Genomic DNA, 22454 nt, shown 5'->3' on the forward strand with positions numbered 1-22454 from the left:
TTGCCGTAGTGACCCCTTAGCGAAGGAGCTAACTACCTTCGCTGTAGTGACCCCTTAGCGAAGGAGCTAACTACCTTCGCCGTAGTGACCCCTTAGCGAAGGAGCCAACGACCTAAAAAAAACTCATTCTGCAAACTAGAAGCCTGTTCATATGTATTTTAAGATTGTTTTTCATAGCAGAGTACTTTGACTATGTTACGCAAACTGCACGCAGGTTGGCAGGTCTGCAATACTTTTTGACAAGAGCCTGCATAGGGCCCTGGTCTAAAGTAGTGCACTATATAGGGAATAAGGTCCCGTTTGGGGTCAAAAGTAGCGCACTATATAGGGAATAAGGTCCCGTTTGGGGTCAAAATTAGTGCAATATATAGAGAATAAGGTCCCGTTTGGGGTCAAAAGTAGCGCACTATATAGGGAACAGGGTCCCGTTTGGGGTCAAAAGTAGCGCACTATATAGGGAACAGGGTCCCGTTTGGGGTCAAAAGTAGCGCACTATATAGGGAACAGGGTCCCGTTTGGGGTCAAAAGTAGCGCACTATATAGGGAACAGGGTCCCGTTTGGGGTCAAAAGTAGCGCACTATATAGGGAACAGGGTCCCGTTTCAGACACAAACTTTGTTTGTTGAAAGGACAGAACAAAACAAAAGGGAAAGAGCTGAGTGACTTCAGTTAAACCTCCATCACAACAGTCCACGGTAGAGCTTCTTCTGGGATCAGGAAATAAGAATCAAATCACCAGAGAATTAACACGTTGATGTGGTGCATGGATCCAAATGGGAATAAAAAAGCAAAACAAAACAAACATGATAGAACCAAAAGGAGCAACAGAATCTGACCTCGACAATCTCAAAGAGTTACGCCAACAACATTGATTTTCAACAACAGTAACAACAACGAGGACCTGGACAGAGAGAAAGAGCACACGGACTCAATAAACATTTTTTAAAATAAACTTTGGTCCATTAAAAACAGACGAAAAACTTCTAAAAAGAAGAAAAAAAAAGTTTTACAATCAAAATATTTATTAGTTATTTTTTCTGTACAGGTTTCAAACCATCATTACATGGGTTATTTACAAATACACAATCTGTCTGTAGAAAATAAGTTAAAAAAAAAGCAAAGTCTGTGTACGATGTAATAAACACTTAAAAACAAAAAGCTGAATTTAAATGTTTTTTTTTTTTCCTTCTCCTGTTGTTTTGTAACCCTGCTCGACGAGGGAGGGGCAGAGAGATGGTCGACTCCATAGGGAACATCAGGAGGTGCAGAGAGATGGTCGACTCCATAGGGAACATCAGGAGGGGCAGAGAGATGGTCGACTCCATAGGGAACATCAGATGGGTGAACATCAGGAGGTGAGAGATGGTCGACTCCATAGGGAACATCAGGAGGTGCAGAGAGATGGTAGACTCCATAGGGAACATCAGGAGGTGTAGAGAGATGGTCGACTCCATAGGGAACATCAGGAGGTGCAGAGAGATGGTCGACTCCATAGGGAACATCAGGAGGTGCAGAGAGATGGTCGACTCCATAGGGAACATCAGGAGGTGCAGAGAGATGGTCGACTCCATAGGGAACATCAGGAGGTGTAGAGAGATGGTCGACTCCATAGGGAACATCAGGAGGTGTAGAGAGATGGTCGACTCCATAGGGAACATCAGGAGGTGTAGAGAGATGCTCGACTCCATAGGGAACATCAGGAGGTGTAGAGGGCAGAGAGATGGTTGACTCCATATGGAACATCAGGAGGTGTAGAGAGATGGTCGACTCCATAGGAAACATCAGGAGGTGCAGAGAGATGGTCGACTCCATAGGGAACATCAGGAGGTGTAGAGGGCAGAGAGATGGTCGACTCCATAGGGAACATCAGGAGGTGCAGAGAGATGGTCGACTCCATAGGGAACATCAGGAGGTGCAGAGAGATGGTCGACTCCATAGGAAACATCAGGAGGTGCAGAGAGATGGTCGACTCCATAGGGAACATCAGGAGGTGCAGAGAGATGGTCGACTCCATAGGAAACATCAGGAGGTGTAGAGATGGTCGACTCCATAGGGAACATCAGGAGGTGTAGAGATGGTCGACTCCATAGGGAACATCAGGAGGTGTAGAGAGATGGTCGACTCCATATGGAACATCAGGAGGTGTAGAGAGATGGTCGACTCCATAGGGAACATCAGGAGGTGTAGAGAGATGGTCGACTCCATAGGGAACATCAGGAGGTGTAGAGAGATGGTCGACTCCATATGGAACATCAGGAGGGGCAGAGAGATGGTCGACTCCACATGGAAGATCAGAAATGGCACCCTATTTTCTATACACTTCACATAGTGCCCTATATAGGGAATAGTATCCATGCTTGGTCTCTCTCTGGCGCGCTCTCCTCTCAGCAGACAGCAGCACCTGGCGCTGCCCCAACCTTTGCCCAGCCTCGGGCCCTGGCTCCTGGGGTAAGTGAATGGTCTGGGCCCCCGAGCCTTGGTGGAGCTCCAGGTCTGTCCAGAACAGAATAAGCAGTCAGTGTGCCACTAGGGAGGATAAGGCCAGGCCTCTTGGTGTAGGAGGGAGGGAGGTCTGTGGTGTCTACCATAGGAGCTCAGTGGTAAACATAGCCACATGTCGAGAAGTGCTGCTCAAACACACAATAGTGGTGCTCTCTACACACATCCATGTTCCAAGTGCCTCACGTTCTCCATCCCTCCATCCCTTCACCGGTAGATGGGCCACAAGATGATCCTTCCTAATCATCGGTCCCCTGACTGCCGGTCCGAGCCTAAAGGTCACGGGTCATATGGGCGTGAGGTCAAAGTCGTCGTTGACCTCTACCAGGGGGATGTAGAACTCGGATATCTCGAAGATGGAGGTGGACTTGTACACGACTGGATCCAGCTCCTGGAGTTTCAGCTGCCAATGGAGACGCTGGACAGCATTAAGAGCTGCTGCCTCGTGCTGCTGCCTCATCAGAAGACACGTCTGGGGGGGGGGGGGGGGGAGAGAGAGAGAGAGACACAGCGAGAGAGAGAGAGAGAGAGACAGCGAGAGAGAGAGAGCGACAGCGAGAGACACAGCGAGAGAGACAGCGAGAGAGACAGCGAGAGAGCGACAGCGAGAGAGACAGCGAGAGAGACAGCAGAGAGAGAGAGAGCAACAGCGAGAGAGAGACAGCGAAGCGACAGCGAGAGAGCAACAGCGAGAGAGACAGCGAGAGAGAGCAACAGCGAGAGACAACAGAGAGAGAGACAGCGAGAGAGCGACAGCGAGAGAGCAACAGCGAGAGAGCAACAGCGAGAGAGAGCGAGAGAGCAACAGCGAGAGCGAGAGAGCAACAGCGAGAGCGACAGCGAGAGAGCGAGAGAGAGAGCGAGCAACAGCGAGAGAGAGCGAGAGAGAGAGCGAGCAACAGCGAGAGAGACAGCGAGAGAGAGAGAGAGCAACAGCAACAGCGAGAGCGACAGAGAGCAACAGCAACAGCGAGAGCGACAGCGAGAGAGAGAGCAACAGCGAGAGAGACAGCGAGAGAGAGAGAGCGAGCAACAGCGAGAGAGAGAGAGAGCGAGCAACAGCGAGAGAGACAGAGAGAGAGAGAGCGAGAGAGACAGCGAGAGACAGCGAGAGAGACAGCGAGAGAGAGAGAGAGCAACAGCGAGAGCGACAGCGAGAGAGACAGCGAGAGAGAGCAACAGCGAGAGAGACAGCGAGAGAGACAGCGAGAGAGAGAGCGAGAGCGACAGCGAGAGCGACAGAGCAACAGCGAGAGAGAGAGCGACAGCGAGAGAGCAACAGCGAGAGAGCAACAGCGAGAGAGAGAGCAACAGCGAGAGAGAGAGCAACAGCGAGAGAGAGAGCAACAGCGAGAGCGACAGCGAGAGCAACAGCGAGAGCGACAGCGAGAGAGAGCAACAGCGAGAGAGAGCAACAGCGAGAGAGAGCAACAGCGAGAGAGAGAGCGACAGCGAGAGAGAGCAACAGCGAGAGAGAGAGCAACAGCGAGAGAGAGAGCAACAGCGAGAGAGAGAGCGACAGCGAGAGAGAGAGCGACAGCGAGAGCAACAGCGAGAGAACAACAGCGAGAGCGACAGCGAGAGAGCAACAGCGAGAGAGAGAGAGACAGCGAGAGCGACAGCGAGAGAGCGCAACAGCGAGAGAGACAGCGAGAGCGCAACAGCGAGAGCGACAGAGAAAGCGACAGCGAGAGAGAAAGCGACATCGAGAGAGACAGAGGGAGAGACAGAGAGAGAGACAGAGAGAGAGACAGAGAGAGAGACAGAGAGAGAGACAGAGACAGAGAGAAAGAGAGAGACAGAGGGAGAGACAGAGAGAGAGACAGAGAGAGAGACAGAGAGAGAGACAGAGAGAGAGACAGAGAGAGACAGACAGAGACAGAGAGAGACAGACAGAGAGAGACAGAGACAGAGAGAGACAGAGACAGAGAGACAGAGAGAAAGAGAGAGAGAATACATCAAATATTAAACAATTCATCAATTGGAAGACACTGGATATGTTTGACTCGCTAAAGGAATACATTTCAAATTTGAGGTTTCAGAGAAATCTTACCTTGAGTTTATCGAACTTGTCGTCCACATCTTGTAACCAGGACATGAACTGGCGGGCGTTGAAACGATCTTGGTCACCCTGGAAACCAAAACAAAAACCACACAAACGTAAACATCGTTAGTACAACGTTACTCAGAACGGTCCGTGTTTGAACGTTACAGTTAAAACCATTTAAAAACACTTGTTCTAAAAAGCACTTTGTGTCAACAAGTCTCTGAATGAAAGCGAAAGGCCTCAAACGGAAACGTAACTGCTGTTGTCAAAAGAATTTACAAATACATTTGATTAGTTGACTGTGGCCAACTTCTCCATTCTCCATACAGTGCATTATCTATTCGAAATAAATGTGATTGATGCCAAACTTACTGATTCTACAGTGCGTGACATCATGCCACTTGCCTGGGCATCCTGAGGCATGTTGTACACCTCGGCGTCCAATAGCACGGTGCATGCACTGAACGGGAGCGTCTGATTGGCTAGCGTTCTGGCGGCCCGGTAGTGGACTCGTAACACTTCCTGCTCGTTGGAAACAATCAACTTTTCCTGGAAGAGAGAAGAAGAGGGAGTTGAGTTAGACTAGAATAAGGAGACAGGAGAGTTGTAATTCATTAGGATGAAGGGGCATTTTGAGTTAGACTAGAATAAGGAATGAATGAGTTGGGTTTAATAGTTGAGACAGAATGATGGTTTGGGATGAGTTAGACAGCAGAGTGAAGGAAAAGCAGCCAACATCTAGTGGAAAGCCTTCCCAGAAGCGTGGAGGCTGTTATAGCAGCAATGTTCCAACATCTAGTGGAAAGCCTTCCCAGAAGAGTGGAGGCTGTTATAGCAGCAATGTTCCAACATCTAGTGGAAAGCCTTCCCAGAAGAGTGGAGGCTGTTATAGCAGCAATGTTCCAACATCTAGTAGAAAGCCTTCCCAGAAGAGTGGAGGCTGTTATAGCAGCAATGTTCCAACATCTAGTGGAAAGCCTTCCCAGAAGAGTGGAGGCTGTTATAGCAGCAATACATTTACATTTACATTTAAGTCATTTAGCAGACGCTCTTATCCAGAGCGACTTGCAATGTTCCAACATCTAGTGGAAAGCCTTCCCAGAAGAGTGGAGGCTGTTATAGCACCAATGTTCCAACATCTAGTGGAAAGCCTTCCCAGAAGAGTGGAGGCTGTTATAGCAGCTATGGTCCAACATCTAGTGGAAAGCCTTCCCAGAAGAGTGGAGGCTGTTATAGCAGCAATGTTCCAACATCTAGTGGAAAGCCTTCCCAGAAGAGTGGAGGCTGTTATAGCAGCAATACATTTACATTTACATTTAAGTCATTTAGCAGACGCTCTTATCCAGAGCGACTTGCAATGTTCCAACATCTAGTGGAAAGCCTTCCCAGAAGAGTGGAGGCTGTTATAGCAGCAAAGGGGGACCACCTCATATTAATACCCCTGATTTTGGAATGAGAAGTTCGACGAGCAGATGTCCATATACTTTTGGTCATGTAGTGTAGCTCAGTATGTGTGTTATTTCTTTGTCCTTTTTGCTCGTTTTTAAAATCAAGAAACACAATCATGTTGGACATTGTATATTCCCCATGTAATATCAAGTACTGTAGTAGTTTTGTATATTCCCCATGTAATACCATAGTACTGTAGTAGTTTGTATATTCCCCATGTAATATCATATACTGTAGTAGTTTCGTATATTCCCCCCCATGTAATATCAAGTACTGTAGTATTTTTGTATATTCCCCATGTAATACCATGTACTGTAGTATTTTTGTATATTCCCCATGTAATACCATGTACTGTAGTAGTTTCGTATATTCCCCATGTAATACCATGTACTGTAGTAGTTTCGTATATTCCCCATGTAATATCATATACTGTAGTAGTTTCGTATATTCCCCCCCATGTAATATCAAGTACTGTAGTATTTTTGTATATTCCCCATGTAATACCATGTACTGTAGTATTTTTGTATATTCCCCATGTAATACCATGTACTGTAGTAGTTTTGTATATTCCCCATGTAATACCATGTACTGTAGTAGTTTTGTATATTCCCCATGTAATACCATGTACTGTACTGTAGTAGTTTTGTATATTCCCCATGTAATACCATGTACTGTAGTAGTTTTGTATATTCCCCATGTAATACCATGTACTGTAGTAGTTTTGTATATTCCCCATGTAATACCATGTACTGTAGTAGTTTTGTATATTCCCCATGTAATACCATGTACTGTAGTAGTTTTGTATATTCCCCATGTAATACCATGTACTGTAGTAGTTTTGTATATTCCCCATGTAATACCATGTACTGTAGTAGTTTTGTATATTCCCCATGTAATACCATGTACTGTAGTAGTTTTGTATATTCCCCATGTAATACCATGTACTGTAGTAGTTTCGCTTTAGAGTTGCATTACTCCACATACCAGTTCAATGCTGTTGCATTACTCCACATACCAGTTCAATGCTTTAGAGTTGCATTACTCCACATACCAGTTCAATGCTTTAGAGTTGCATTACTCCACATACCAGTTCAATGCTGTTGCATTACTCCACATACCAGTTCAATGCTTTAGAGTTGCATTACTCCACATACCAGTTCAATGCTGTTGCATTACTCCACATACCAGTTCAATGCTTTAGAGTTGCATTACTCCACATACCAGTTCAATGCTTTAGAGTTGAATTACAGTTCAATGCACATTATACCAGTTCAATGCTTTAGAGTTGAATTACTCCACATACCAGTTCAATGCTTTAGAGTTGCATTACTCCACATACCAGTTCAATGCTTTAGAGTTGCATTACTCCACATACCAGTTCAATGCTTTAGAGTTGAATTACTCCACATACCAGTTCAATGCTTTAGAGTTGAATTACTCCACATACCAGTTCAATGCTTTACTCCACATACCAGTTCAATGAATTACTCCACATACCAGTTCAATGCTTTAGAGTTGAATTACTCCACATACCAGTTCAATGCTTTAGAGTTGCATTACTCCACATACCAGTTCAATGCTTTAGAGTTGCATTACTCCACATACCAGTTCAATGCAGTTGCATTTCACATACCAGTTCAATGCTTTAGAGTTGAATTACTCCACATACCAGTTCAATGCTTTAGAGTTGCATTACTCCACATACCAGTTCAATGCTTTAGAGTTGCATTTTACCAGTTCAAGTTGCATTACTCCACATACCAGTTCAATGCTTTAGAGTTGATTATCCACATACAGTTCCACATACCAGTTCAATGCTTTAGAGTTGAATTACTCCACATACCAGTTCAATGCTTTAGAGTTGAATTACTCCACATACCAGTTCAATGCTTTAGAGTTGAATTACTCCACATACCAGTTCAATGCTTTAGAGTTGCATTACTCCACATACCAGTTCAATGCTTTAGAGTTGCATTACTCCACATACCAGTTCAATGCTTTAGAGTTGAATTACTCCACATACCAGTTCAATGCTTTAGAGTTGCATTACTCCACATACCAGTTCAATGCTGTTGCATTACTCCACATACCAGTTCAATGCTTTAGAGTTGCATTACTCCACATACCAGTTCAATGCTTTAGAGTTGAATTACTCCACATACCAGTTCAATGCTTTAGAGTTGCATTACTCCACATACCAGTTCAATGCAGTTGCATTTCAATACCAGTTCAATGCTTTAGAGTTGCATTACTCCACATACCAGTTCAATGCTTTAGAGTTGCATTACTCCACATACCAGTTCAATGCTTTAGAGTTGCATTACTCCACATACCAGTTCAATGCTTTAGAGTTGCATTACTCCACATACCAGTTCAATGCTTTAGAGTTGCATTACTCCACATACCAGTTCAATGCTTTAGAGTTGCATTACTCCACATACCAGTTCAATGCTTTAGAGTTGAATTACTCCACATACCAGTTCAATGCTTTAGAGTTGAATTACTCAATGCTTTAGAGTTGAATTACATACCAGTTCAATGCTTTAGAGTTGAATTACTCCACATACCAGTTCAACCAGTTGTTCAATGCTTTAGAGTTGAATTACTCCACATACCAGTTCCAGTTCAATACCAGTTCAATGCTTTAGAGTTGAATTACTCCACATACCAGTTCAATGCTTTAGAGTTGAATTACTCCACATACCAGTTCAATGCTTTAGAGTTGAATTACTCCACATACCAGTTCAATGCTTTAGAGTTGAATTACTCCACATACCAGTTCAATGCTTTAGAGTTGAATTACTCCACATACCAGTTCAATGCTTTAGAGTTGAATTACTCCACATACCAGTTCAATGCTTTAGAGTTGAATTACTCCACATACCAGTTCAATGCTTTAGAGTTGAATTACTCCACATACCAGTTCAATGCTTTAGAGTTGAATTACTCCACATACCAGTTCAATGCTTTAGAGTTGAATTACTCCACATACCAGTTCAATGCTTTAGAGTTGAATTACTCCACATACCAGTTCAATGCTTTAGAGTTGAATTACTCCACATACCAGTTCAATGCTTTAGAGTTGAATTACTCCACATACCAGTTCAATGCTTTAGAGTTGAATTACTCCACATACCAGTTCAATGCTTTAGAGTTGCAATGCTTTAGAGTTGAATTACTCCACATACCAGTTCAATGCTTTAGAGTTGAATTACTCCACATACCAGTTCAATGCTTTAGAGTTGAATTACTCCACATACCAGTTCAATGCTTTAGAGTTGAATTACTCCACATACCAGTTCAATGCTTTCAAGAGTTGAATTACTCCACATACCAGTTCAATGCTTTAGAGTTGAATTACTCCACATACCAGTTCAATGCTTTAGAGTTGAATTACTCCACATACCAGTTCAATGCTTTAGAGTTGAATTACTCCACATACCAGTTCAATGCTTTAGAGTTGAATCCACATACCAGTTCCACATACCAGTTCAATGCTTTAGAGTTGAATTACTCCACATACCAGTTCAATGCTTTAGAGTTGAATTACCAGTTCAATGCTTTAGAGTTGAATTACTCCACATACCAGTTCAATGCTTTAGAGTTGAATTACTCCACATACCAGTTCAATGCTTTAGAGTTGAATTACTCCACATACCAGTTCAATGCTTTAGAGTTGAATTACTCCACATACCAGTTCAATGCTTTAGAGTTGCATTACTCCACATACCAGTTCAATGCTTTAGAGTTGAATTACTCCACATACCAGTTCAATGCTTTAGAGTTGAATTACTCCACATACCAGTTCAATGCCAGTTAGAGTTGAATTACTCCACATACCAGTTCAATGCTTTAGAGTTGAATTACTCCACATACCAGTTCAATGCTTTAGAGTTGAATTACTCCACATACCAGTTCAATGCTTTAGAGTTGAATTACTCCACATACCAGTTCAATGCTTTAGAGTTGAATTACTCCACATACCAGTTCAATGCTTTAGAGTTGAATTACTCCACATACCAGTTCAATGCTTTAGAGTTGAATTACTCCACATACCAGTTCAATGCTTTAGAGTTGAATTACTCCACATACCAGTTCAATGCTTTAGAGTTGAATTACTCCACATACCAGTTCAATGCTTTAGAGTTGAATTACTCCACATACCAGTTCAATGCTTTAGAGTTGAATTACTCCACATACCAGTTCAATGCAGTTGAATTTCATACCAGTTCAATGCTTTAGAGTTGAATTACTCCACATACCAGTTCAATGCTTTAGAGTTGAATTACTCCACATACCAGTTCAATGCTTTAGAGTTGAATTACTCCACATACCAGTTCAATGCTTTAGAGTTGAATTACTCCACATACCAGTTCAATGCTTTGCTTTAGAGTTTGAATTACTCCACATACCAGTTCAATGCTTTAGAGTTGAATTACTCCACATACCAGTTCAATGCTTTAGAGTTGAATTACTCCACATACCAGTTCAATGCTTTAGAGTTGAATTTTACCAGAGTTGAATTACTCCACATACCAGTTCAATGCTTTAGCATTACTCCACATACCAGTTGAATTACTCCACATACCAGTTCAATGCTTTAGAGTTGAATTACTCCACATACCAGTTCAATGCCAGTTAGAGTTGAATTACTCCACATACCAGTTCAATGCTTTAGAGTTGAATTACTCCACATACCAGTTCAATGCTTTAGAGTTGATTATTACTCAATGCTTTAGAGTTGAATTACATACCAGTTCAATGCTTTAGAGTTGAATTACTCCACATACCAGTTCAATGCTTTAGAGTTGAATTACTCCACATACCAGTTCAATGCTTTAGAGTTGAATTACTCCACATACCAGTTCAATGCTTTAGAGTTGAATTACTCCACATACCAGTTCAATGCTTTAGAGTTGAATTACTCCACATACCAGTTCAATGCTTTAGAGTTGAATTACTCCACATACCAGTTCAATGCTTTAGAGTTGCATTACTCCACATACCAGTTCAATGCTTTAGAGTTGAATTACTCCACATACCAGTTCAATGCTTTAGAGTTGAATTACTCCACATACCAGTTCAATGCTTTAGAGTTGAATTACTCCACATACCAGTTCAATGCTTTAGAGTTGAATTACTCCACATACCAGTTCAATGCTTTAGAGTTGAATTACTCCACATACCAGTTCAATGCTTTAGAGTTGAATTACTCCACATACCAGTTCAATGCTTTAGAGTTGAATTACTCCACATACCAGTTCAATGCTTTAGAGTTGAATTACTCCACATACCAGTTCAATGCTTTAGAGTTGAATTACTTTAGAGTTGAATTACCACATACCAGTTCAATGCTTTAGAGTTGAATTACTCCACATACCAGTTCAATGCTTTAGAGTTGCATTACTCCACATACCAGTTCAATGCTTTAGAGTTGAATTACTCCACATACCAGTTCAATGCTTTAGAGTTGAATTACTCCACATACCAGTTCAATGCTTTAGAGTTGAATTACTCCACATACCAGTTCAATGCTTTAGAGTTGAAATTAGTTCAATGCCACATACCAGTTCAATGCTTTAGAGTTGAATTACTCCACATACCAGTTCAATGCTTTAGAGTTGAATTACTCCACATACCAGTTCAATGCTTTAGAGTTGAATTACTCCACATACCAGTTCAATGCTTTAGAGTTGAATTACTCCACATACCAGTTCAATGCTTTAGAGTTGAATTACTCCACATACCAGTTCAATGCTTTAGAGTTGAATTACTCCACATACCAGTTCAATGCTTTAGAGTTGAATTACTCCACATACCAGTTCAATGCTTTAGAGTTGAATTACTCCACATACCAGTTCAATGCTTTAGAGTTGAATTACTCCACATACCAGTTCAATGCTTTAGAGTTGAATTACTCCACATACCAGTTCAATGCTTTAGAGTTGAATTACTCCACATACCAGTTCAATGCTTTAGAGTTGAATTACTCCACATACCAGTTCAATGCTTTAGAGTTGAATTACTCCACATACCAGTTCATGCTTTGCATACCAGTTCAAGAGTTGAATTACTCCACATACCAGTTCAATGCTTTAGAGTTGAATTACTCCACATACCAGTTCAATGCTTTAGAGTTGAATTACTCCACATACCAGTTCAATGCTTTAGAGTTGAATTACTCCACATACCAGTTCAATGCTTTAGAGTTGAATTACTCCACATACCAGTTCAATGCTTTAGAGTTGAATTACTCCACATACCAGTTCAATGCTTTAGAGTTGAATTACTCCACATACCAGTTCAATGCTTTAGAGTTGAATTACTCCACATACCAGTTCAATGCTTTAGAGTTGAATTACTCCACATACCAGTTCAATGCTTTAGAGTTGAATTACTCCACATACCAGTTCAATGCTTTAGAGTTGAATTACTCCACATACCAGTTCAATGCTTTAGAGTTGCTTTACCAGATGTTGAATTGAATTACTCCACATACCAGTTCCAGAATTTCAATGCTTTAGAGTTGAATTACTCCACATACCAGTTCAATGCTTTAGAGTTGAATTACTCCACATACCAGTTCAATGCTTTAGAGTTGAATTACTCCACATACCAGTTCAATGCTTTAGAGTTGAATTACTCCACATACCAGTTCAATGCTTTAGAGTTGAAATCCACATACCAGTTCAATGCTTTAGAGTTGAATTACTCCACATACCAGTTCAATGCTTTAGAGTTGAATTACTCCACATACCAGTTCAATGCTTTAGAGTTGAATTACTCCACATACCAGTTCAATGCTTTAGAGTTGAATTTACATACCAGTTCATACCAGTTCAATGCTTTAGAGTTGAATTACTCCACATACCAGTTCAATGCTTTAGAGTTGAATTACTCCACATACCAGTTCAATGCTTTAGAGTTGAATTCCACATACCAGTTCAATGCTCCACATACATACCAGTTCAATGCTTTAGAGTTGAATTACTCCACATACCAGAATTACTCCACATACCAGTTCAATGCTTTAGAGTTGAATTACTCCACATACCAGTTCAATGCTTTAGAGTTGAATTACTCCACATACCAGTTCAATGCTTTAGAGTTGAATTACTCCACATACCAGTTCAATGCTTTAGAGTTGAATTACTCCACATACCAGTTCAATGCTTTAGAGTTGAATTACTCCACATACCAGTTCAATGCTTTAGAGTTGAATTACTCCACATACCAGTTCAATGCTTTAGAGTTGAATTACTCCACATACCAGTTCAATGCTTTAGAGTTGAATTACTCCACATACCAGTTCAATGCTTTAGAGTTGAATTACTCCACATACCAGTTCAATGCTTTAGAGTTGAATCCACATACCAGTTCAATGCTTTAGAGTTGAATTACTCCACATACCAGTTCAATGCTTTAGAGTTGAATTACTCCACATACCAGTTCAATGCTTTAGAGTTGCATTACTCCACATACCAGTTCAATGCTTTAGAGTTGAATTACTCCACATACCAGTTCAATGCTTTAGAGTTGAATTACTCCACATACCAGTTCAATGCTTTAGAGTTGAATTACTCCACATACCAGTTCAATGCTTTAGAGTTGAATTACTCCACATACCAGTTCAATGCTTTAGAGTTGAATTACTCCACATACCAGTTCAATGCTTTAGAGTTGAATTACTCCACATACCAGTTCAATGCTTTAGAGTTGAATTACTCCACATACCCGTTCAATGCTGTGCTGCAAGCGTATCTTCATACGAACAACTTCCTGTTGCTTAAACATCTCCTTCAGTTGGTCCGGGAGAGACGGAGGGGGAGTTATCTGTTAAAGAGACACAAATAAGCATGACAAATAAGTTCAACATCAAGAAACTTTAAAAGATTTGTTTAATTAAAACCCTTTTTTAATGCGGATGTCTTGAGTCGAAGGACTTTAGCAATTAAAATAAAACATTTCCCAGAAATCTACTTTTTTTTTAAATTATTTTTTTTAATGGAGGAAAACAACAAGAAAGGACAGAAGAGTGGAGATGCACTCAAGTGTCCGTAGAGCTTTTTAGTCAAAGAGCAAAACTAATAAGTCCTGGACACTGAACCCTGACTCATATAAGAGGAGACGACTAACTAAATGACAGTTAACAACTCCAGACTCACAGTTGGAATACAGAGTTTGCTGAGCGGGTTCCCGTCTAGCAGGTACGATCCTGTAAACGTCACGTATTCGTCGTAATACTGCGGCGGCTGGGGGGTGACGCTCAGCAACACTTTACGCTTCTCCTCGATCTTCTTACGGATGTGCAGGAACTCGTAGTAAGGGTTGGCCCTCTCCGTCTGGTACGGTTGAATCTCCTCCAGCTTCAGAGAGTCAACGATGGACGCCAGAGACTCCTGATGAGGAAGGAGAGAAGAGAAATATGGTAAGGTAGAGGAGATAACTTTACTGTCCCCCAAGATAAGATATGTTGTCCCGAATGTCCACTCTTACAACTAGACCGACCTCTCTTTATCCCTGTCCCTCCTCCCTTTCACCTACCCACTCTCCCCCTTCTCTTCAAACGGCAATACTCCTCTACTTCCTTTCCCCTTCCTCTCTCCTTCCCTTCCCTTCCCTCCTTCCTTTCCTTTCCTCTCTCCTTCCTTTCCTTTCCTCTCTCCTTCCCTCCATCCTTTCTCATTCCTATTCCTTTCCTCTATCCTTCCCTCCTTCCTTTCCTTTTCCTCTATCCTTCCCCCCTTCCCTCCCTTTCCTCCATCCGTTCTCATTCCTATTCCTTTCCTCTATCCTTCCCCCCTTCCGTTCTCATTCCTATTCCCTTTCCTCTATCCTTCCCTCCTTCCTTTCCCTTTCCTTTCCTTCCCTCCTTCCTTTCCCTTTCCTTTCCTTCCCTCCTTCCTTTCCCTCTATCCTTCCCTCCTTCCTTTCCCTCTATCCTTCCCTCCTAAAAACATCTCCTCACACTTTCCGAGACGTACCCTTTTCCCTCTCCCTTTTCCCATCTACCAGAAGAGCCCACCTGCTGCATGCTGCCTCCAGCCTGGTTGGAGGTAGACAACCTGGGCATCTTCCTCTTCCTGGGGTGGGTCTGCTGGAAGTCCTGGTCCTCTTCCATGGTTAGGGAGAGGACCTTGGCCTTCGCCCCGGAGGAGTCAGAGTCTCTGTCCCCAGACTGGGGGGAAGAGCTAGCAGAGAACCCACTGCAGCTGTAACTACCACTACTACCACTCTGGTCTGTCCGGGAGCCCTGCTGGAAGTTACAACTCTGTCCAGAAACACTCTGGGTCTGGTCTGATCCAACAATCGAGGGAGTCTGTCCTTCTGGCCTCTCCTCGGAGGTAGGCTCTTGGCGTGGCTCTGACTTCACCTCGGGGATGGTGACCATACTACTGCCCTCTGATGAAGACCAACAGCTAGCCTTTTCTGTTGACATGGCCTCAGGACCTCTCCACTTCTCAGGAGCGTCAGAAGGTTCTTCTTCTTCTTCCTTGTGTTCAGGGCTCGAGCAGCGCGACACAGTGGATGACGTAAGCTGGCCAGTAGGATGGTTTTCGTCCGGCTGAGGATCGCTAGGACCCACAATGCATCTGGATTTCTTACAGTCTTTACTGTTCCCGTCAGTGTCCATCTCCTCTTGAGAGTCCTTGGGTTTGCTGGTGGTCATCGTGGAGTCCTCTGAGCTAGCGCTGGGTGGTGGGTGTTTGCTGGTGGTCATCGTGGAGTCCTCTGAGTTAGCGCTGGGTGGTGGGTGTTTGCTGGTGGAGGCTACTGGGTTGTCCATCCATCCGGGTCTAGACGCTCCTAACGCACTCTGAAGGCTCTCTACAGCTGCTCTGTTTTCAGCGCTGCTAGCTCCACTGTCAACCAGAGTTTTATCTTTAGAATCAAGAACCAGATCTCCATCAATCTCTGTCTTCGTCTGCCCTGAGGTCACCGTACTGGTGTTTGGAAGGGTTTCCCGTGACTGGCTAGCAGAGAGAGATGAGGTGATTTCGGTGCTGGAGAACGGCAGTTGACAGGACAGAGAAGATAATGTCACCAGTGGCGTCATGTCCTCAGAGGGCAGGTCTTTCATGCTACATTCAGGCGCCGCACTGGAGGTCTCCACAGGGATACACTGGACGTCCCGTATTAGGAGAGGATCAGAGGTGGAAGAAAACCCTCTCTGTTCTGGCGTAGCTAGCTGTGGGACACTAGCCTGCTGAAGTGTTGAGGAGTCCTTTACGTGAGGATCTCTGGTGTTGGACGCTTGAGGTGGGAGATGGACACCTGAAGCGGTGTTCCCTTCACTCTCAGTGTTGAGATCTGCATCTGTTATTGCATTAGGAAGATTCGGAAGCATCTGAATTGGATCACTTTGACTCTGGCTCTCCTCTGGATCCGCACAGGTTTCTAAAGGCTGAACACTTGTGGACTCTTCACTGGGTTGAGCAGCAGCAGGCACCACGGCGACCTTGGACAGAGTTTCGATAGGTTTGCACTCAGACGCCGTCGCACAGTTAGCGTCTTCGTCCAGAATAGCCCTAAGGCAAGGGGAAGCGTGTCTGCTCTGCAGCGGAGTCTGGTTGCCTTGCCCCGGCTCTTCTGGAAGACTGTTGTCGTCTTTGTCGTGAACGGCAGGATATGGGAGGAAGGAAGACAGGAGGAAAGGCAGCTGAAAGTCCTGGGAGGTTTCCAGGGTCATATCCGAGTCGTACTCAATAGGTCTCGGTGTCAGCAATGTAGCCTGACAGGAGTCTTCAGAGCTGGCCACAGAGATCATAGACACAGACCTGGACATGAGACCCGGCCGCTCGCTTTCTGGCCTGGGTGACCTGCTCAAGCTGTTCTCCATACCAGCCATCAGCTTCCCACTGAGGCAGGAGAGTGTCTTCCCGTCCAGAGACATGGTTCTGGAGCTGGTGCTGTCCTTAAGGGGTTTGTCTCTGTCCCGACAGTGAACGTCGGAGGAGCCTTCAGAGCTCTTGGAGCGAAGCAATTCTTTGCTCAAGCACAGTTCTCCAGAAGACGAGGACGTAGTCTTGGCTTTGGCTTTGCTTTTGAGCTTCCCTGTGTCCGTCGTCGTAGAGGAAGGCCGTTGTTTCATCCTCTCCCGCTCCTTCTGTTTGATCTTTTCTAGATGCTTCCGGTGCCACTGTTCAATCTCCTGGTCCTTCAGACTCAGCATGCGTTCGAAGCTGGTCTGCCTCAAGTCTTCGTTGACCAGACGTTTCTCTTTGGGCTTCTGCTCTTCCCGGGTGGCAGGCGAGGCTTTAGCTTTGGACCGGTTGTCTCGGTCAGTCTCCGTCTCGTTGGGTTTGGTCTTACTGGCCTTGCCACCCTCCTTGGAACGGTCCTTGGAACGGTCTTTGTCCCGATCTCGGTGCTTGTCCGAGTCTCTGGATTCTCGGTCTCTCCTGTCTCGGTCTTTCTCTGGAGTCTTTGGGAGGTCCTCTGTCTTTAGTAGTTTTGCTGGTAATGTCTTGCAACTTTCAGACACATAGCCCTTCTCCTCCAAGAGGAGCTTCAGGTTAGAAGAGGAGGAGGAAGATGAGGAAGCGCTGTCTTTAGATTTTTCCCTTTTCTTCTTATCGCAGTCTTTGTCTTTCTCTTTTTCCTTAGAGCGATCAGATTTACTGTGGTCCATGGATTTCTCTAAAGGAGGTTTTCCTTTCTTATCAAAGCTCGTCCTGTCTTTGTGTTCTCCCGCGTTGTACTCCCTCTCCTGCCTCTCCCTGTCACACCTCTTATCTGGCTTGTCTTTGCTCTTCTTGTCCTTGCTCTCCTCGTATTTTTTAGTCGAGGACAAGGCTCTGATCTTCTCGATCTCTTTGTGGTTCTTGTCACCAGGGGATGCCATCCTTTCCTTCTCCCTCTCTTTCCAGCGATCCATGGAATTCTGTGAATTCTCTGATTTCTCAGGGTGCTCAATCTTGACTTTCTTTTCTCTGTCGGGATGTTTTTTATCCGTCTTGTCAACCTCACGTTCCTTTACAGAAGGCCTCCTGTCGTATTTGTCCCGCCGGCATTTCTCAGAGGCATCCAGCTGGTCTGAATCAGCTGTAGACGTGGTCCCCGTTACCGGTTTCTCCTCCGGTTCGTCATTCACACTGGTGGAGTTACACTGCGTCTCCTCAGGAACCGAAACCCGTACAGAGCTTAGGCACTCAGTCCTTTCCTCACGCTCACTGAGCTTCCCATCCTTTCCCCCCCTCTCCTCTTTACAGACAGCCGAGGTCTCTTTCCTCTCCTTCTTCAAACGTTCCTCTTCTCTTCTCTGCCTTTTCTCCTTGCTGCTGATGCTAGAGGGGTGTTTTTCTTTCGTCTCTTTTCTCTCTTCCTTCACAGGAGAGCTGCCCGACGTTGAGGTATTCTGAGGAGATCCGCAGTCCTCCCTCTCCATTTTCCCTGGAGGCAAAGGGTCGTCATCGTTGAAGAAGTTCTCTTTCCAGAACTCCCGGTCGAATTCCAGGTTCCTGTGGCTGTCCTTTCTGCCGCACTCCTTCTGCCGGTGGCGGTTCCTCTCTGGCTCATACTCCCTCCTGGGCTTGTCCTTCTCCTTGTGTTTTAACTTGTGCTTCTTGACCACCTTGCCGTCCTTATCAGTCTTCCGTAAGGCACCACCTTCAGAGATGTCCACGCTGTTGGCAACGCCGCCATCTTTATTATACGGACTGGAGCCTCCGTCTTCCACCCCCGCACCACCACCAGCGTCCATGATGACGTCATTCTGGTGGTGCTTGCTCTTCTCCTTGTGCTTGCAGCCTTTACTACTGGAGCTCTCCGTGCAGAACTCAGACTCTGGGTTGTAGTGGTTGTACTTGACACCATCCGGCGGACAGGGGCCTTCGGCAATCGAGACGCATGTCATCTTGGCGTTCTCCTGTTTGAGCGGGTTGGAGGACGGCTGCTTGTCGGCCAGGCCGTGGTTGAGCTTGGGGGACTTGACGGTGGCAGACAGATGGAATAGGTGGACGGACGAGTCATCCTTGGGACTGAAGGACATCTTGAACGAGTCTTCGTCCCCACAGAGTCCCCGGTTGTTCTTGTCCGCGTGCGTCTCCGACACAGACACGGTGGCTACGGAGAACACCAGAGCTTTGCTGTTCTCCTTCCCGTCCTCCTGGTTCTCCTTGTTCTTACTCTTGCTCTTGTTCTTCTTCTTTACTTTGCTGCCTTTGTCTTTCTTTTCGGAAGTCGTGAGGTTCTCTTTCTTAGTCCTGCTGGCGTCTGACGCCTTGTGGCCCTCCGAGCCGTGGGAACAGGTCGGAGAGCTCCTTCTCTCTGACGGCATCTCCATCTCATCACTGGAACTATCCGAGGTGCAATACAGGACACGGGACGACGTCTTCGTCTTCTTAGACTTAGAGGACTGGACTGAGACGCTACCGTCCCTTTTACCGCTCTGCTTCACGGCCAAATGATCCTTCTCTTCCTGCCTCAGCTCTCTCCGGAGGATGTGTCTGTCGTTCAGGGCTTTACTCAGGTCTTCTTCTTCCTCCTCGTCTTTGAACTCATACTCGTCCAGGCCAGACATGGGGGGTGAGGCCTTCACGGTGCTCCGTTTGCCTTCGGAGACTTTCTCCATGTCCGAGTCATCCATGTTGTCCTCATCCACGTCCACACTTGAGGGGTTAACCGAAGGAGGGTCTTCAGACTCTGTAGAGGAAAAGAGAATCATAATTCAAATCTTGAAAAAACAGAATAAAAAGCCTTGTTTTCTAATCAAGTTTGATTACAAGTAGGGACGGGCACTTGAATTGATTTCACCATTCGAATAATATAATATTTTTTTCCCCAGATATCCGGATTGTGGAAATACATGCATTTTACAGAATGGGGACTTGCTCATGTGGCTCAGGAGGCAATGCACTCTGCTTGTTGTTTCAGCACAGACTTGTGGGGGAAAAGCCCTACTCACTTCACCCCTACCTACATGTACAAATGACCTCGACAACCTGTATACAGCCTCTATTGGAAAAGCCCTACTCACTTCACCCCTACCTACATGTACAAATGACCTCGACAACCTGTATACAGCCTCTATTGGAAAAGCCCTACTCACTTCACCCCTACCTACATGTACAAATTACCTCGACAACCTGTATACAGCCTCTATTGTAATTTTATTGTGTTACTATTTAAAAAAAATATTTTTTTTAAAAACTTGAGTTAATTTAGTAAATATTTTCTTAACTCAATTTTCTTAAAACGGTTAAGGGCTTTTAAGTAAGCATTTCACGGTAAGGTGACGAATACAACTGGATTTCAGAGAGAGAAAGTAGCCAAACCAACTGGAGTAAGTTAGACAAACTTGTTCCTGCGATGGGTAATCTCATCTGGTAGTGTCGGTCTTGGCTGCATCAAATTGATGTAAATAAGCTAGTTAGCGACACTTGCCAAAAGTATGTGGACAAAACTTCAAATGAGTGGGTTCGACTATTTCAGCCACACCCCGTGACCGACAGGTTTATAAAATCTATGCAATCTCCATAGACAAACAGCGGAAGTACAATGGCCTTACTGAAGAGCTCGGGGACTTTCCACGTGGCAGCGCCATATGATTGGCACCTTTCCAACAAGTCAGATGTTCACATTTCTGCCCTGGTCATCTGTAAGTGCTGCTATTGTGTAGTGGAAACGTCTAGGAGCAACAACGGCTCAGGCGCAAAGTGGTAGGCCACACAAGCTCACAGAACAGGACCGCAGAGTGCTGGTTGCAAACTCTCTCTACCGAAATCCAAACTGCCTCTGGAAGCAATTTCAGCACAATAACTGTTCGTTGGGAGCTTCATGAAATTAGTTTCCATGGCTGGGCAGCCTAAGATCACCATAAGCAATGCCAAGCGTTGGCTGGAGTGGTGTTAAGCTCCCCGCCATGGGACTCTGGAGCAGTGGAAACACGTTCTCTGGAGTGATGAATCACGCTTCACCATCTAGCAGTCCGACGGAGGAATCTGGGTTTGGCGGATGCCAGGAGAACGCTACCTGCCCCAATGTCAACTGTAAAGTTTGGTGAAGGAGGAATAATGGACTGGGGATGTTTTTCATGTTTCATGGCAAAGCCCCTTAGTTCCAGTGAAAGGGAATCTTAACGCTACAGCATACAATTAAATTCTAGACGATTCTGTGCAACCCAGTCCAACAACCTTGGGATGAATTGGAACGCCGACTGCGAGACAAAACTAAATCTCCCAACATCAGTGTCCGACCTCACTAATGCTCTTGTGGCTGAATTGAAGCAATTCCAGCAGCAATGTTCCAACATCTAGTGGAAAGCCTTCCCAGAAGAGTGGAGGCTGTTATAGCAGCAATGTTCCAACATCTAGTGGAAAGCCTTCCCAGAAGAGTGGAGGCTGTTATAGCAGCAATGTTCCAACATCTAGTGGAAAGCCTTCCCAGAAGAGTGGAGGCTGTTATAGCAGCAATGTTCCAACATCTAGTGGAAAGCCTTCCCAGAAGAGTGGAGGCTGTTATAGCAGCAATGTTCCAACATCTAGTGGAAAACCTTCCCAGAAGAGTGGAGGCTGTTATAGCAGCAATGTTCCAACATCTAGTGGAAAGCCTTCCCAGAAGAGTGGAGGCTGTTATAGCAGCAATGTTCCAACATCTAGTGGAAAACCTTCCCAGAAGAGTGGAGGCTGTTATAGCAGCAATGTTCCAACATCTAGTGGAAAACCTTCCCAGAAGAGTGGAGGCTGTTATAGCAGCAATGTTCCAACATCTAGTGGAAAGCCTTCCCAGAAGAGTGGAGGCTGTTATAGCAGCAATGTTCCAACAAGTGGAAATCTAGTTATAGAAATGTTCCAACATCCTTCCCAGAAGAGTGGAGGCTGTTATAGCAGCAATGTTCCAACATCTAGTGGAAAGCCTTCCCAGAAGAGTAGAGGTTGTTATAGCAGCAATGTTCCAACATCTAGTGGAAAGCCTTCCCAGAAGAGTGGAGGCTATAATAGCAGCAATGTTCCAACATCTAGTGGAAAGCATTCCCAGAAGAGTGGAGGCTGTTATAGCAGCAATGTTCCTACATCTAGTGGAAAGCCTTCCCAGGAGAGATGTTATAGCAGCAATGTTTCAACAACTAGCGGAAAGCCTTCCCAGGAGAGATGTTATAGCAGCAATGTTTCAACAACTAGTGGAAAGCCTTCCCAGAAGAGATTTTATAGCAGCAGGGAACCAACTCCATATTAATGCAGATAATTATGGAAGGAGATGTTGGACGAGCAGTGGCCATGTAGTGTAAGTTCGTTAAAACGATCGCAAACTAATTGAGGATATTTTGCTGTGCTCTCTCTCCCCTATAGTAACTCCATTCAGATTTATTTTACCTTGATTTAACTAGGCAAGTCAGCGATGAACAAGTTCTTATTTTCAATGACGGGTTTAGGAACAGTGGGGTTAACTGGTCTAGGAACAGTGGGTTAACTGGTCTAGGAACAGTGGGGTTAACTGGTCTAGGAACAGTGGGTTAACT

At 44.7% G+C, this 22454-nt stretch overlaps 1 protein-coding gene across 1 annotated transcript in view; it reads right to left on the reverse strand.

Moving 5' to 3' along the window:
* Positions 1–1349: 1349 nt before the first annotated feature.
* The window catches only part of LOC115125306 (ankyrin repeat domain-containing protein 12-like), a 98244-nt gene continuing 77139 nt past the window's right edge, over positions 1350–22454 (reverse strand). The window contains exons 9-14 of the mRNA XM_065016849.1: positions 15021–19639; positions 14161–14394; positions 13730–13828; positions 4919–5095; positions 4553–4630; positions 1350–2971 (exon numbers count right to left, since the gene is read on the reverse strand). Coding sequence (XP_064872921.1) covers positions 2786–2971; positions 4553–4630; positions 4919–5095; positions 13730–13828; positions 14161–14394; positions 15021–19639 — 5393 coding nt within the window. The 3' untranslated portion in view covers positions 1350–2785. The remainder of the gene's footprint in view (positions 2972–4552; positions 4631–4918; positions 5096–13729; positions 13829–14160; positions 14395–15020; positions 19640–22454) is intronic.

Source organism: Oncorhynchus nerka, unplaced genomic scaffold, assembly GCF_034236695.1.
Source record: "Oncorhynchus nerka isolate Pitt River unplaced genomic scaffold, Oner_Uvic_2.0 unplaced_scaffold_835, whole genome shotgun sequence".
NCBI lineage: Eukaryota > Metazoa > Chordata > Actinopteri > Salmoniformes > Salmonidae > Oncorhynchus > Oncorhynchus nerka.